The 18,406-nt window shown below is 37.9% G+C and overlaps 1 protein-coding gene across 6 annotated transcripts in view; it reads right to left on the bottom strand.

Annotated features, from left to right (window-relative positions):
- LOC111873237 overlaps positions 1 to 18,406 on the bottom strand; it is a 123,365-nt gene that overhangs the window by 41,519 nt on the left and 63,440 nt on the right. For all 6 annotated transcript variants that reach the window (XM_023867777.2, XM_033755016.1, XM_033755018.1 and 3 more), the window contains 6 exons: positions 15,075 to 15,240; positions 13,568 to 13,751; positions 12,123 to 12,249; positions 9,582 to 9,758; positions 7,867 to 8,018; positions 2,631 to 2,746 (listed from right to left, as the gene is read on the bottom strand). In XM_023867777.2, the coding sequence (XP_023723545.1) occupies positions 2,631 to 2,746; positions 7,867 to 8,018; positions 9,582 to 9,758; positions 12,123 to 12,249; positions 13,568 to 13,751; positions 15,075 to 15,240 (922 nt within the window). The remainder of the gene's footprint in view (positions 1 to 2,630; positions 2,747 to 7,866; positions 8,019 to 9,581; positions 9,759 to 12,122; positions 12,250 to 13,567; positions 13,752 to 15,074; positions 15,241 to 18,406) is intronic.

The raw sequence follows: 18,406 nt of genomic DNA, 5'->3' as shown, positions 1-18,406 counted from the left end.
TAAATACAGGTAGGCCTATAGTATTATGAAGGTACAGTATTACTGTACTACTTTTAATAACATTCGCCTTAACCGGGTTTCTGATTAATCGTGATTTCCATCACCACCATTATCCCAGATAATTGAGAGTTGACTGTATTATGAAAACAAAGAGGATGTAGTTGCACACAACATGGCACATGAGAAAAATGGAAGTTCTGTGAGCTTCTTGTTTCTCTTTCAATGGTGCTCACTCAACTTCAGAGGTAAAACAAAATTTAAGAAACAAGGAAACAATCAGCATTGTAATACATATTTCAGAAGACTCAAGTATGTTATAATTACATGCTATGGGTGCAATACATCAACATAAACAAATCACAAAATGCTTAGATCTGTAGCATACTCAGAGTAATCACTATCCATGCAAAATCATTCTCCAATTATCGAGGCAGACAACTGATCATGGAACATTAATTGTTTTTGTTCATGTAGCATAATGATGTTATGACAGCCTTCTTGATTACATCTGCAGATTAAAGCCAGCATCTCTAAGTCACTCCTTCCCTCATATGAATAAAATCTAATCATATAAAAATATGGCCTGTGAATAAGAGCACCACCCAACCCCAGGCTTGGGAAGCTTTAGATATCAGAATAGTATTAAAATGCTGACAATAACGTATTGTTTACAGCTGATCGTTTAAAATGCAAGATATTTAACACCTTATCCTTTAAAAGTACATGTAATATGTGCCATTACATGTTGTACAAGGTGGCACAGAATGATCAAACACAAGTCCTCACTGGTAAACAATATTTGCGTGGTCTGACAATAAAGTTCGCGAACTCATTGTGGTAAAAGCGTTACATATCTCATTGCTGAATATTACCATGGTCACCTTCAAAGTACTCCCCTTGGCAAGCTATGAACTGATGCAAGTGCCTAGTCCACCCTTCAAAACAATTTCTGAACTGGTTCTGTGGAATGGCCTTCAGAGCTGCCATCTTATTACTCATGATGTCATCAATGTCAACAAAATGTCTTCATTTCAATATTTCCTTTATTTTCAGGAACAGAAGAAAGTCACTGGGGGCAAGATCTGGTGAACAAGGAGGGTGTTCCAGCATAGTTATTTGTCTGCTAGCTAAAAACTCCCTCACAAGACAGCGCCGTGTGGGCAGGTGCATTGTCATGATGCAAGATCCACAAGTTGTTGGCAAAAAATGTCGGTCGTTTCCATGTCACTTTTTCATGCAGCCGTTTTTAAGTACTTCCAAATAGTAAACTTGGTTATTGATCATCCAGTTGGTATACACTCATAATGAACAATTCCTATGATATACAAAAAAAAAATTAGCAACATTGTTTTGACTCTTGATTTGGACTGACAGAATATTTTTGGTTGTGGAGAACTGGCAGTCTTCCTCTGTGCACTTGCCGCTTCATTTCAGGGTCATATTGGAAGACCCATGTTTCATCACTTGTGATGACATGGCCCAAAATGTCATCTTATCTCTCCAAAAGGCATTGCAAATTTTCACATTATTGCAATGGCACACCAAACCATACTCAGACAATAATAGAAAGAGACTGCCATGGATTAACAACAACACAGCTGTAAAATGGTGATATGCCAAAGTCATCAAACCATACTGAGGTTTCTGTCCACTGTTGCCACAGCAAGCACACGGTAATGAATTCGCCAAGTTTATTATCATACCTCATACACAGCACCTTGATGGTACTGTGTAATCTTTTTTCATGGTATGTTATTTATGACCTCAGTTATGGGTCAAACTGAATGCATCCATGCATTTTCCGACTTAAAAACGTGAAAAATACATCCTCATCCCTGTCCACATATCAAAAATCAGTACTGGAGAACAACACATGTAAAATTCAATTTGCACAGATTTTCTACTTTCCACACACTGCTAAGATTGCCACTTCTGCTGCAAGAGCCAAATACAAAATGCTGTGTCCACTCATACACAGTCCACACAAGCTGCAGTTATTAATTAGCATATGATTGTGGGACACATCTGCTGCATCTTGCTGCCTGGCACTAATGGCATTCAGACACTACCACAGAGTACAACAGGATGTAGGTCCCTAGCACTTCCATGCATTATGCATTTTTTAACAAAACTTCCCCACAATCATCTGCTATCAACTCGCTTGCACTTCTTCACAATTCGTAACTTAGCACCACGTGAAGATACATAGCCAACACAATGCCCATCTACTGGGTACAACAGATAATAATGCCACACCTAAGAGGACTTGACTTCAGCAAACAATTTCATGCTGGTACCGCTCTACAGGAAACATCTAATGACTCCACAGTAATCGGTAGCAAAGAATGTGAAAGGAATTGGAATTGATTACAATCTTTTTATTACTACTGACAAACATTTTGTCTATTTGTCATATCATCTTTTCTTATAGCCTGACTCAGAGGTAACAGCTCTTGAAATAACTACACACAGTGCAACAGCAATATTAAACATAAAGTAAAAAACACATAATTTCGTTGCTTATTTATTTTCCTTTATAAAACAACTTACAAGCAGATTCACTTAAAATCAGTTATATTAAGTTTACTTCTAAGGGGATCAAAAAATTTTACTTGCTAAAATATACTTACACTACTGAGAGACAGAGCTGCATTTGGTGGGGTACTTCCACTGCTCCGTCTCTGACGTGACAGTCTTTCAGAAGGCAGATGTCTGTCTGGGAATGATGTGTATTTTAGTTTGAGCTCTGCAATGAATTCAGTTATGGAATAGATAGTGCAAGGACATCAAAGCAATTTTCTACTTCTGTGAAATGAAAAGTCAATTTTGAATTTCTAAATTAATTACACAAAATATATTCAACAATTATGAGATCCATGTCTATGTATACCTCAACTGGCAGAACGCAGTACAGAAAGACAGCACGTATACTTACTTTTCAGCGTGCCTGTTGCCTATCTATTGTGCAGTGTGGTTTTCATTTAGTGTGTTGCAGGAGCAGAAGCTTGCTGCTGGCAACCAGCCAGCATGGGCACTCCTGGCATCAGAAACCATGGGGACCCCTGACCATATATTTATTGATTTCTTGGACCACCATGTTTATTTTATTATCATTACTGAACCTCTACTTCAATGAGAAGGAGGGGTTAGTCTTTCTAAGTATATGTATTCCACTTACTTTAGCATCATCAACCTGGGGACTACTTCATTCACACAGTGACTAAGGAGAGGCATATATGTAGTGTGTTCAAAAAGTATCAAACCTTTGGTCGGCAGAGATACATTTATTGATTTGGGGGTACAAAACCCTAATCCCCTTCAAAGTAGTCTCCTTGGTAATGCACACACTTCTCTCAGCGCTTCCGCCATTGTTGGAAACACTTCTGGAACGTGTCTTTTGGAATGGTGATCAACCAGGCCGTCACATTCCGCATGATGTCTTCTCTTGACTCAAATCGGGTTCCTTTCAGCGGCATTTTCAGCTTGGGAAATAGCCAAAAGTCACACGGAGCCATGTAGGGGGAGTAGGGAGCCTGACGAACCACAGGAATGTTGTGTTTGCTGAAGAAAGTCTGAATCAGATGCGCAGATTTGGTACAAATTTCGCGGACACTCTCATCATGCTCAAATCCTCGGTCAAAATTGAATGTACCGATCCAATGCTTACTCCTATCTCGTTCGCAATTTCTCGGACTGTGATACAATGGTCCTCCATAACCAAAGTCCACACTTGCTCAATGACATTCTCATTTCGGCTTGTTGAGGGTCTGCCTGAATGCAGTTTGCTGTCCACTGATGTGCGGCCATCTTTGAAGCAGTTGTACCACTCCTTTATCCGCAAGTTGCTCATGGCATCATCCATGAAAGCCTGTTGAATCTTGCGAATGGTTTCCACTTGGGTATTGCCAAGCTTCTGGCAAAATTTGATGCAATATCGCTGCTCATGTTGTTCCGTCATTTTACACTTTACTGGAATCCGACGAGCGCTCACTGCACGTCCTCACTCATAGGCCGACTGCCAGCGACTGACGCCTTCTGCGGGCGGGAAAAAATTCATGACTGCGCATGAATGTCCCCTCCACATCTCCACCGAAGGGAGCCTCCCACGCTTCATTGGTTTACTCTTATATACAAATTGTCACTATAACCTAATATACGAGGTCTGAAAATAAAGTTTGCAAACTCGCCACCGTGCGCTTGCCATGGCAGCAGTGAACAGAAACCTCATTATGGTTTGATGACGTAGGCATATCAGCATTTCACAGCTGTCTTGTATATCTATGACAGTCTTTTTCTGAGTGGCATCTATTATTGTCCAAGTGTGTTTTCGTGTGCCATCACGAGAATGTTGGAGCTTGAATTAGGGCAATGAAAGAACATTAAATTCCTTGTTAAACTTGCCAAGAGTGGAAGCGAAATTGAGAGATGTTGGTGCAAGTGTACTGATATAATGCTATGAAGAAAACAGCAGTTTACATGAGGGTGACACGTCTTTCTGATGGAAGAGGAAGTGTCTCTGACAAAGAGAGATTAGGACAGCCAGCAACAAGCAGAACTGAAGAAAATATTGCAAAAGTTTGTCAAATTGTGTGTGAAAATTGTCGGCTGACTGTTAGAAGCACAGCAGAGCAAGCACACATCAACAGAGAAACAGAAAAATCTTAACTGAAGATAAATGACATGAAGAATGAGTGTGCAAAAATGATCCCAAAGAAGATCACCAAAGAATACTGTCTGTGAGGGAGATATTAGCCAGTAAACAAATAACTGTGCTGGATCACCCTCCCTATTCACTGGATCTAGCCCCCATGACTTTTTTTCTGTTCCCAAAGATAAAGGACATATTGAAAGGAAGGCATTTTGATGACATTGATGACGTCAGGAGTAATATGACAGCAGCTCTGAAGGCCATTCCACAAAACAAGTTCCAAATTCTTTGAAGGGTGGACAAGGTGTTGGCATCGGTGCATAGCTTCCCAAGGGGAGTACTCTGAAGGTGATCACAGTGATATTCAGCAATCAGGTATGTAGCAGTCTTACTGCGATGAGTTCATAAACTTTATTTTCAGATCACATATGTCGAGAAATTAATGTTTTTCTAGGTTTCAATATCACATGTTTTGTATTTTATATCCATTTGTAACCTGCTTACTAACTTTACCTCATACAAAAACATCAATCGCAGTACAACAGAAGGCCCAGCACTTCCCACAAACTTAAATGCACCTGATAATAGCCAAAAACGTCGAAACAAGTAGTGCAGTGACAAATTTTAAGAAAAACTTAATTTTAAATATTGACATTGCTGCACAGTGGACAGTAGACAAAATCAAAAATAAAATCTAGTTTACCACTAAGAGCAGACATTGAGTTCTTTCAGACATAACTTATCCAACTGTAACAACAGATGGTTGGGTAATTTAGCCCTCAGAAAATCAATATGAACAAATACTTTAAGTTTCATAGATGGCTGTTATTATGACACTACCACCATTCGTTCCATATGCTTCTGATATACAAGATCCAGGTAAGATGTAATAGTTTTTATTAACATATTTCGGGACATTTGGATTGCACTACATAGAAAAACACAGAAACTGTAACTGATGCTAGTAAGTGGTGAGTCTAGGAGTAAACACAGAGAAAACTAAGTATGTTGCTGTCTTGTCACCAGAAAAGCAGGGAAAATCATGACATAAAGACAGTTAACAGATGTTTTAAAGTGTGTCACAGTTCAAATGCTTGGGAACGACAGTAACAAATCAAAATTTGATTCATGAGGAAATTAAAGAGCATACTGAATTTAAGTAATGCTTGCTACCATTCAGTGCCGAACCTTCTGTCTCCTTGTCTACTGTTAAAAATGCATAAATTAGAATATAGAAAACTGGAATTTTGCCTGTGGTTCTGTATGGATGTGAAACTTGGTCTGACATTAAGGGAGGAACATAGACTGAGGGTGTTTAAGAACAGGGTGTTGAGTTTGGAGAAAACTGCATAATGAGGAGCTTCATAACTTGTACTCTTCTCCAAGTATAATTAGAATGATCAAGTCAAGGAGGATGAGGTGGGCAGGTCATGTAGCTCGAATGGGGGAGACGAGGAATGCGTATAGGATATTGGTGGGAAAGCCAGAAGGAAAGAGACCACAGGGAAAACCAAGGCGTAGGTGGGTGGATAATATTAGAATGGATCTTAGAGAGACAGAATGCTTGTGAACACGGTGATGAACCTTCAGGTTCCATAAAACGCTGGGAAATTCTTGAGTAGCTGCAGAATTTTCAGCTCCTCCAAAAGGGTTCAGCTCCATGAGTAAGTAAGATAGGTGAAATTATAAATGGCGAGCTTATTTTTAAAATAATGGGTGATATCTCATCATATCCACATGAGTTTTTTAATATAAGAGATTTTATTATATTATTTTATATTATTGTTGGTTTGTCTTTTTATTTTATCAGCAACATTGGCAAAATATTTATTAAACTCTCCTACCATATCTTGTTGATTATTTAGTATCTCACCACCAATTTTTACTGTATTTATTTCTATCCTACTTGTATTCCTAACTATTTCTTTCTTTATAATACTCCAAGTAGTTTTTATTTTATTGTGGAAGTGTAGGATACATTTACCATATTCCATTTTTTTTTGGCTTTTTTATAACAGCACTCAGTATTTTAGAACAGTTTCTGTAATACACTCTGAAAATATGATTCTTATTATTCCTCAATTCATTGTAGATTTTGCGTTTAAGTTTACAAGATTTCATTATTCCTGGTGTGATCCATGAATTTTTTAACACATTATTTTTCTGAATTAAAGGGAAACTGGAATAATAAGTTCTCAAAAATATATTTAAAAATAAACTGAAAGTCTTGTTAATGTGATTTTCATCTCAGAGGCTGATTCCCATGTTTCTTGGCTTAAATGTAATAAAAAATTTGCTATGGTTTCATTATTTATCATCCATTTCGTGTAAGTATATTGTTGTTGTCCCTGATTCTGTGCTTTATGTAGTATGAACACCTGGGCATCATGATCTGATAGTCCATTTATAAATCATATTTACCAGTTCTTGCTGTATCAATAAAAAATTATCAATTATAGTACGTGTGGACAGGCCCACTCTAGTGGTGTGACGTCGGCTCATGTCCGTGATCTGTGTGCGCACTTCTCCCCTCTACTGTCCCCCCTCTCCTTCCCCTCCTGAGCCGACTTAGCAGCCTAACGAGTGGAGCTAAGGGCTCTTGGCTTCCCAACCGTTGAAGGGGTAGGTTGTTCTCATTTCGGACCACCGGTCGAGGTCATCCTCGACCGTCCAAATTGATTTCTCTATGTGGTATTCTATCTTAGAACAGCGAACTCTGCAATCATTCTGATACAGGTATTTACATCATGTTTGTATTCTTTCTTTATTAATACATTACATTTACTCTTTGTTAATATTTGGTTTGGCTATTTCTGTTTGGGTATTTCCGCCTTGCTGATTTCTTTGTCCTCCCCTGCTCGCCCTGTCCTGTGATCACGAGAACCTATACGCACCCTGAAAGATCCTCTGAAGGGTACCTACGCTTCAGTGGGAAATGTTACAATACTACTAAGATTATAAGAATACAAAATAGCATCTAATTGCATTTTTCTTTTATCATCATCATTTAAGTAATTTACATTTATATCACCCCACATAATTATATCATAACTCTGATGGTATAGTTTATGTAAAATCATATCTAGTTTCTCCAAAAAATTTATAAAATTACCCAACAGAGACCTATAAATAGTCAATATACAGAATTGTTTCTCTCCTAGTGAATTCACAGGCAGATGAATTGCACATGCCTCAATATCTTTTTTTTATTTACTTACCATTACTGTGTTTTGTTAGATGGAGAATTTTATCTTTAAATGCTGACAGATCCTGCAGTGTTGAACCTGATACAGGGAGTTCACTGAGTATTCTAATAGACATGTCCAGGAAATCTAAGCTTGACTGCAAAGATCCTGAGTTTGCACCCAATCTATAAAGAAATAAAATTTGTAAAGAGACCACAGAACAGAACACACTAATGAGAAACTTCTGCAACAGACAGGTTAGACTAATGGCAACATGCCTGACTTGTATTCAGATTGTATCCAGTTGAAATCTTAGGGATAGCTGAGGTAATTCATATTCTTCCAAGCAAATGATGGACACCACCTTGAAATAGGTCGCTTCTTTCCCAGCACTTCCCAGTTCAACACACTTAACAATTCTTTCATTTCATAAGACACAGAGTTAACTAAAAAATGTCATTAACTTATCTCCCAAAGAATGAATGCTTTCCTTCATAATCCTAAAAGTCAGTAAAGTTTTTGTATGTGATGCAACAACATATTCATAAGACACCAGTCTTCTGGGATGTGGCACCGTGTAGATGTGGTGTTAACCGACATTTCGGAGGAACGTATGGCCTCCATCTTCAGGGTAGAAGGGAAAAATAAGAAAATCCGCAAGCAAAGGGACAGTGAGAACAGGTGCAAGCAGACTAATGTTGGAAATAAGCTCAGCTGTATGAGAGCAGGGAAGGAAAGGGACAAGTCTACATGGGAAATCAATGGAGAGGGTAAGGGGAAGGGTCTGGGACAGGAGCAAGGTTAATGGGGGGGGGGGTTGCTACNGAGGTATTCTGAAGCTGAATGCGGTGTCCCAAATTGATGCTGTGTTCAGCTACAGCTGACTTGTCCAGATGGGCCGCTGATGCTCCATCAACCTCATGTCCACAGAGCAGCCTGTCTGCCCAATATAGACCTTGCCGCACTCGCATGGGATGCTGTATACTGTATATCCCATGTGAGTGCAGCAAGGTCTATATTGGGCAGACGGGCCACTCCGTGGACATGAGGTTGAAGGAGCATCAGCAGCACATCCGTCTCGATCATTTGGACAAGTCAGCTGTAGCTGAACACAGTATCGATTTGGGACACTGCATTCAGCTTCAGAATACCACCATCCTCACCACCAAGACCCGATATATGGATCGTATCATTAGGGAAGCCAATGAGATTGAACTCCACCCCGACAATATGAACAGAGAGGGGCGGTTTTGTCTCAGCAAGTCATGGAAGCCTCTCATCTGTTCCCTAGAAACCGCCCCAGGACATGACACCAGATCCACAAGGCCACAAACACCATGACCTACTCACATAGCAAGCCCCCCAACTTAAGGGTTAATGCCCTCCCATTAACCTCGCCTTTCTCCCCCAACACAATATCCAATACCTGCTGCATCCTTGCTCCTGTCCCAGACCCTTCCCCTCTCTCTCTCCCTCCACTGATTTCCCATGTAGACTTGTCCCCTTCCTTCCCAGCTCTCATATAGCTGAGTTTATTTCCAAAATTAGTCTGTTCCGTTCTCACTGTCTCTTCGCTTGCAGATTTTCTTATTTTTCCTTTCTACCCTGAAGATTTAGGCAATACGTTCCTCCGAAATGTCGGTTAACACCATATCTACATGGTGCCACTTCCCAGAAGACTGCTTTCTTCATAGTCACTTCCGTGAAAACCTCAAATCTTACATAATATATACACAGTTATGCCTCACCCGTTCTGCTTTCTTTTGAGATCCTTCTGGATTTCACTCTCAATTATCTCAGCCCCTGCCATGTAAAGAGTCTGGCTGGGTAACTGTTTCAGAGTCTGCAGAGATGTGTGGCCTATACTCAGTGCTTCAGGATACTGCTCACTTGCAACATAATCTGCAAACTGCACACCAATTTGCCTGTTGCAAGAAAAAACCAGTGTAGTGGCATAATGACTGCGGTACAAATAGTTGAAATTCACATGGCAATATCATACCTGCTAGGGTCATTTCCCTTGGATATAGTGCTTGATACAGAAGTAAAATATGATGGGGTGGTTTCGGGAAGACACCAGGACTTCTTTGGAGTGTCATTCCCAAAATGATCATGGGTGAAGAAAGAGAGAGAGAGAGAGACAGGTATTGCACAATATTCTAATAAAGTTTGGGACACCCACGAAACTAGTTAGGTTGATTAAAACGTGTTTACACAAAATGTATAGTAAAGTCCATGTAGGTAAACAGGTGGGAATGAAATTAAATGGGACACATCAGCTGTTGGTCTATGCCAATGATGTGAATCTACTGGGTGATAATGTAGATACCATGAAGAAAAACACAAAAACTTTAATTGACACAAGTAAGAGGTTGGTATAGAAGTAAACACAGAGAAAACTAAGTATATGTTACTGTCTCGTCATTAAAATGCAGGAAAAAATCATGACATAAAGATAGGAAACAGATGTTTTGAAAATGTGGCACAGTTCTGATATTTGGGAACAACGATAACAGATCGAAACCTGAATATGGAACAAATTAAGAGGCAACTGAACTCGGGTAATGCTTGCTACCATTCAGTCCAGAACCTTTTGTCTTCTTGTCTGCTGTCCAAAAACATAAATATTAGAATATACAAAACTACAATTTTGCCTGTGGTTCTGTGTGGGTGTGAAACTTGGTCTCTGACATTAAGGGAGGAACATAGACTGAGGGTGTTTAGAGAACAGGGTATTGAGAAGAATATTTGGACCAAAGGGAGCTGAAGTAACAGGAGTTTGGAGAAAACTGCGTAATGAGGAGCTTCATAACTTGTACTCTTCTCCAAGTATAATTAGAATGATCAAGTCAAGGAGGATGAGGTGGGCAGGTCGTGTAGCACGAATGGGGGAGACGAGGAACGCGTATAGGATATTGGTGGAAAAGCCAGAAGGAAAGAGACCACAGGGAAGACCAAGGCGTAGGTGGGTGGACAATATTAAAATGGATCTTAGAGAGATAGGACGGGATAGTATGGATTGGAAAGATCTGGCTAAGGATAGGGACCAGTGGAGGGCTCTTGTGAACATGGTAATGAACCTTGGGGTTCCATAAAATGCTGGGAAATTCTTGAGTAGCTGCAGAATTGGCTGCTCCTCCAGAAGGGCTCAGCTCCATGAGTGAGCAAGTAAGTAAGTAAGTGAGAGAGAGAAAGACATCAATAGTTTCCAAATTACAATATTGCATAATTATATTAATATAATACTACTACTCTTGTATATGAATGTGGTATAGCATATAAAGCAAGATGTTTGTTTATGCTGAAAAGAAGCTTGACTGATCAGTTTTCATGGAAAAGTATTCTGATCGGTCATTCTTGGAGATTCAATTAACTAAAATTTCCGGATGGTTTTAAGTTTAATTAAAGGAAGTGAAATAATTTTAGAATTTCAGAGAGGTGGAATGGCATCCATCAGCAGCATCTTCCTCACCTCGGACATTGTCTACACATACAGATGGGTGAATGATGCAAAGAATGATGAACTGCAGAGAAAGAAGAAAAATCTCATGGAATTCTCTCTCACCATTACTTGAAATGAGCACTTGGTATTCTCTGATATTTCAGCACTTTGTAACCACAAACAGAAAATAATAAAACAAGAATAGGAAGTTTGAGTATCCATAGATTCATACAGAAAGTTGAACTTCATAAGAAGCTTGTTTTGTCATGTTCTTGATATCACCTCATAAAATTCAATTTCAGATTCCTGTTCAGTGTGGATTATGTATGCTTCATAAAGCTGAAATTTAAATTCTGCCAGCAACTGTGTCATGTAAAAACTAAACAACAAATCTTCTCAGAATTCACTGAGAAGTTTCATGATAAGAAAATGTAGATGGACAGAAACGACCTTGCCATTATGCACTCATTTTATTATACTCGTATGTGCTTCATACAAGGAAAATATGCTTAATTATTGCAGCAGGCATAAGAGATTACATATTTGTTTCATCTTTGTTGTAATTCATTACTTATAAGTTTAATTGCTCATATGTTAAATAGTCTGTTATATTTGTGTTTTTACTGTCATGAGTCTGGTACAAAGAGATTGGCTTATAAAAACATTTTCTTAAAAGCAAAAGCTCTTCTTGCATATAAAAAGTGAAACACACTGTTTGAATGATATGTATGAAAACCTGATCTATCATATACACATGCTCAGTAGATTTTATGTAAGACTAATGTTGAAACTGATAAATCATCTATAGCAATTATATTCCTATATATTAAATTTTTTTAATACATACTGAACTTCCATAAGGGTGAGGTCACTTGGCAAGGTTACAATGACTTTTTCACCAGTTACTATGGTACAAAGTTCGTGAACATCACATACTGTGATCACAGGAAAAATTACAGTCTCCAGACCTGTAACTGAAGCATTCACAAAAAAAAATTATGTTCAGAAACAGATGAACAATTTAAAATAAAATTCCCATGCACAAATTCATTTTGAAAAAACATATTCAATTATCACTGCATTCTCTCATATAAGTTCAAAATTTTTAGAAATCTTTTGGCACGCCATGCCAAAAATGTCAATCTATAATGTGGTGATGATGGCAAGGATTTCATTAGAAAGTTTCTCTTTCCATACAAGTGTTACAGAACACAATTAAAATGGAATTCAATGAACGTGTATCACATTTTTAGAACTCTTTAATTCTTTTAGTGAAATGTACTTCCAAAGTAATTTAGTTTTGGTCATGCATATTCTGTAATCTGTATCACCTATATTTCATTAAATCATAGAAGTACTGGCTGTATTTTCCACCACAAGCCAAAATTAATTTGAACCAACCACATGGATCAACTGCTTATGGAACATGGTTTCCATGGATACGAAAAAAGAAAGTTGTAAACAGTTAGAAAGCAGACAATTGCTTCGGAATTATCACAAGGTTTCTGAGACAACACATTCATGAAGAGCAGTAAGGGAGCCCTTGGAGGCGGACATCTTTATTCAGATCTCTCGCACTTATAAAGGGGAGTTCATTTGTGAATTCAAGAGATTCGTTCGTAAGAGGGTTCAAAAGGCAGATCAGTGGTTGAGGATTCAGCTGTGAAGTGTTATCCAGATAAGATTCATTACCGAGCAAGAACTAGAAAAGGGACACTGATATATTGGGTTTTTGGACTTTATCCATCGTCCTGGTTTTTAAGATAACTAAAAAACACGACGTTTCGGAAACTGGATCTGTTTCCGCCCTCAGGTCCTCCATCCTTCACCTGAGGACGGAAACAGATCCAGTTTCCGAAACGTTGTGTTTTTATTAGTTATCTTAAAAACCAGGACGATGGATAAAGTCCAAAAACCCTATATATCAGTGTGTTATACATCATCGTCAGACTCCTATAGTAACTACTAGCAAAGAGACATTGAAGACTTTATTTTGTGTGCTACAGTTAGAGTAATCTTCAGAATGTTATAATTATTTCTAATTACAACCTATGAGTGTCAAATCTCTTCATCTAATACTGAATGCATTATTATTAGTTATGCTAGCCCTGAATACATGATAACACCAAAATTAATCTGAACTAACTTCATGGCCATATATATGATCACATTACATGTGACCTGTATCAACTGAATTTTAACCAAATTGTGGGAAATATTAAGTGTATCTTATACAGCAAATCAAAATTAAACTGTACTACTCAAACAAAAATGTAATATAAGATAGCTTACCAGAAGGTAGAATGGTGGCAGCTTGTAAGTCCACATTTGATGTGCTGAAGACATTGACCTTCTCCTGATCACTGATCTGGTACCCATATTTATACAGAAGAGGATAGTCAGCAGAACTGTCATCTGCTAAGTCAGTGCTGAACAAAAACACTGACCTTAGAGCCTCACCTTCTGAAGGAATCACCTGTGCACCAGAAATATTAACAATTATGACACAAGATCTTTCTTGGTTATTCAGCTAGTCAAGAAACGCCATGCTCTTATGGGACCAAGGAGTTCATGACTGTCATTGTAAAACCCTATATATCACATCGTCTACACCTATTCTGCTTAAATTTCACTGTATTTCATTTAAGTGATATCTGCAACTGCACACAGCCTGAATTAAATGATAACATTTAATTAAAACTGTGTTCCGTTATATGGAAACAGATAGTTCTCCAAACTTATGGACAAAAAATACTAAAAAAGTACCTTAAAGCAAACAAAATGTACATGACAGTATGAAAACTTGTTTTCCATAATTTGCTATAGGCAAGAAATAAGAAGCACTGTTTAATTCAAGTGGCTGCTCTGTGATTCCTGTGCTTGTCCCATATGAAGATACTGCCCTCACAGATTTAACTTATTGTGGTAATTCCTAAAGCATGCAGAAGTACACAAGCTGCCATCATATTTTTCATACTGATGTGTATGCTCATCTTTGATGTGGATGGGGCACAGTACTGCAAATACTTTCCTCCACATGACCAATGCTTGACGCTGCTGGCTTCCAGGAAGATTATTTTTTCATAGCATCACAGCTCATGAAGTTTGTGTTTGCCATTCTGCAGCACAGTTATGAAACACATATACACATTGCAGTCCTCAACACTCAACACTCAACACTCAACATCCCAGTAAGCACTGGGCTTTTATATATGAAGACATAATTTCTCCAGCAACAGAGAGAAAACAAATTAACACCAGTAGTCCATTTCATTAAACTGCAGATACAAGTCTATTGTTTCAGAAGTATTAAGACTATACAGTGTCACAAATGACTCTTCCTTTCACTGAAATGAAAAATATTTCCAACAGATGTTGTAGATCTTAATGTCTGTATTTAACACCACGTATAAATATTTTACACAATGCACAATAAAAAAAACAATAAATTAAATTTGGGCTTCATGTAGAGTACGAGTTACGGCATTTCACCAGCATGAACATGAATGAACTGTTTTCAGTAGATTTTAATGGAGATCACCCCCCCCCCAACCAAATTTCATTAAATGCCAATGAGTGCTTCTTGGAATAAAACATTCACAGAGAGACAAAAAATGACACCCAATTAAATGTTCATTTTATGCAGTCTGTGTAAAGAATGCATAAAAATAAACACAAATAATAGCAAAATTAACAATTCACACACACACAAATAGTGCAGAGCACACTATGGTCTGGAGATCAGATATAAGGCTCATAGCACCAACTAGAATAACGAATGTACATCTTTAATTCTCACCTTGAGGGGTTTCACAGTGGGGGGAGAATTTGTGGTAATAAGGAAATCTGTATAGCTTTTAACTGGTTCAGTGGGGCAGACCACACTTAGCCGCAGTTTGTACTCAGCATTGTCCTTCAGCCCAGGCCAGGTACCTGTTGGACCAGGTATAACTAGAGGAAATTCTCTGCAAAGAAACATAACTGATGATAGTCAAAAACATATAGTGTGATTGCTATAATAAACAGATTAACTTATTGTTCTATTTGAATTCAATCATTTATTGTACACTAATCAAACCCATATTTGTTGTGTAACAGTATAAAAATCATAGAAACAACAGATGATGAAATTCTACTCAAAACCATCACTAGTATCATGTGTTTTATTGTAATCCACATGTTTCAACCCTGATATTGGATCGTCTTCAAGTGGTACAATATTTCAAGCATTAATTAATGATTTTTAATCCCATAAGCCTGACTGAACATGGGTCCCTTGTTCGTGCAGTTGACATGGAGTGGATTAAAAAAAAAAAATGCAATACTCAATAGTTGTTTTGATGGCCCCGAACAGATTTTCAACATTTATGAACACAATTTGATGTAAAAATCAAAGATAGCAGACAATGTGTTTGAAGAAAAGAATCATAATTAAGCAGTGGAAAGTGCAATATGACCTCTGTGATCTGGAAACACAACAGGAAGGAGGAACTTGTATTGCTAATTCAAACATCAGGCAACCTGATGTTACTCACACTTAAAACTTTTCACCTTTTCAGAGGTGAGGGAAGCAAAGGGAAAATAGAGAAATATGTGCTGAATCCAGCTGGTCTCAAATCCAAGACCTGTGTCACAGAAGTTCAGCACCCTAGACATGCTCCCATGCTCCCTGCACTTCAGATAAAATAAATTAGATCCTTCTCTTTATCTTAATTACAGACTCACAAAAATGATATGATTTTAACAGCATATGGCTGTTGTGAAATACACTTCAGAATGTTGAGTTGGACTGTTTTAATCTAAGCCACCTATAAAAAGTTTCATGAAATAACTGGAACATTCCTGGAATACTGAGTTAAAAAGATTGTATCAGGGTGTTACCCTTGAATAATGTTGCACTTGTTTACTACCACAAATGAAGACAATTTCTTCCTAGTTTGAGTGGGGGTTGTTTGGTTTCCATTATTATATCACTACATCTGAATCAGATATTGGTCTGATTCTGCAAAGTCAAGTTACCGTGCAAATTAACTGTGAAGAATGTTTACAACTATTTCAAGCAGTGATGGAATAATATCTCTCATATCTTGCATGGCTCAATGTTTTCGCTTCAGACAAATGACAAATACATCTAAGGTTTGGATGTGTCGGCGCCGCCCTCCGCCGGCGCCACCGCCACCACCGCCACCACCACCACTGCACTACATTGCACTACATTGTATTATATTATATTTTTAAAAACAAGTGTTGATCTACATTCTTTTGTCTTTTATTGTTCCTTGCATCCTGTTGTGTACTAGACGAATGTTAAAGTTAATCTACCGACCACACAACACGTTTTTTATTATTTACTGCCACACTACATGTTTCGACCTCAGGAGGTCATCATCAGGTGTACGAACACAATTTCACAATCACACGCAATCACTTCCTTTTTCCACTAATTTCCATCCTGTATCCTATTCAGATTCACGCTCAAATAATATGTATAAGTTCTTCTTATACTATATAAGTTAAAAATATATAAGTTAAAAAGCTCTTCNTAGCCATCACGACAAGGAACGTAACAGATCCCACATCAGAGGACGCCGAAGAACGACAAGACCTTCAAAAAGTGAAAGGGCAGTCAATGTGATGAGTGAAGTTTATTTTTCACGAACTTTCTAAACAAGTGATAATAACGTAACTGGCTACAGGGAACTGAATTTTGAATTTTAAATCTTAATTTTTGACATTGGTATTTTTAACTTGTATTTTACAAGAAGAGCTTTTTAACTTATATATTTTTAACTTGTATAGTATAAGAAGAACTTATACATATTATTTGAGCGTGAATCTGAATAGGATACAGGATGGAAATTAGTGGAAAAAGGAAGTGATTGCGTGTGATTGTGAAATTGTGTTCGTACACCTGATGATGACCTCCTGAGGTTGAAACATGTAGTGTGGCAGTAAATAATAAAAAACGTGTTGTGTGGTCGGTAGATTAACTTTAACATTCTTTTGTCTTCATCTCCAAGCATTCAAGCATCAAACATCAGTGGAAAGTAAGAATAGTTTTAAATGTTCAATCAACCATCAATTTAGTGCCATCTGATTTTCCACCACCTCATTTGAAGTAAATAGGGGACGCGATATATCAAAATATTCTTTGCTGCTGTCAAATGTTGAATAGCATTTCTTCCCACAAACTTCTATGGGAGCTAATAAGTGTGGTTTTTATTTTCAAAAGATTAATTACGTACACAGATGAACAAGGCTTCTGATTTCCTCACAGTCAATATAAATTTTAAAAGTAAAGTTTTTCAAGGAACCTCATCATATTTTGAATTCATTTCTGGTTCTTCACTAATAAATATTTAATTTACTAAATTAGAATGGACATAAACAGTTTAGTTGTAGAATATAACAAGGATCTTCAAGCTTCAGAATTGTTTAGAGACAGAGAGCGCCAAGCATTAAACACAAAATTTATTGCCTCACATACAGTCAGGAACAACTCTTGGTCTTTGCCAGATGATACATTAAACACCTACTGGAGTGCTATGCAAACACAGAAATAGCATTAAGCATCATATTGTCACTTATCCTGGTAGTGTGACAAGTAAGTAGCGGGTTCTCTGGATTGATGTATCGATTTATTTGGTGTCAGTATTACAATCACGCTTGGTTATAATAGTCCACATGCTCAACTCCTTCCGGATAACAATCCCTCTCTGCGTAGCTTAATTCTCCAAAGCATGTTTATTCACTGCCAAGTCACTTCGCCTTCTTCCGCCTTCTGGTCTCTCCTGGTATCACAACTAAACCACAGGAACTATAAGTCATGCTCCAGATCAGAGCGCTACAGCACAAATAAAGTCTTCAAACCACACGTTAAATCTTCTATGAACTTCCCATGGCTATCTTCCACCTAGAAGTCAGAACTCCGTCACTGTCAATATCATTGAACTGTAGCACTGTTGGTTTTTAAGATAACTCCTTTGCAGAGACCCCACAGAAAACAACATCTCCCATCATTGTGGATGCATGTTTAACAACTGTCTTGCCTGGCAACACCAGTTGTTGTGTGTATCCTGGTAACATGACAGTTAATAATGGGTTTTGAATTTGGTAACTCAATTCATTGGA

This window comes from Cryptotermes secundus, unplaced genomic scaffold (assembly GCF_002891405.2).
Source record: "Cryptotermes secundus unplaced genomic scaffold, Csec_1.0 scaffold21, whole genome shotgun sequence".
NCBI classification, from domain to species: Eukaryota; Metazoa; Arthropoda; class Insecta; order Blattodea; family Kalotermitidae; genus Cryptotermes; species Cryptotermes secundus.
The sequence above is the reverse complement of the archived record's forward strand: the minus strand, read 5'-3'. Positions and strand labels throughout refer to the sequence as shown.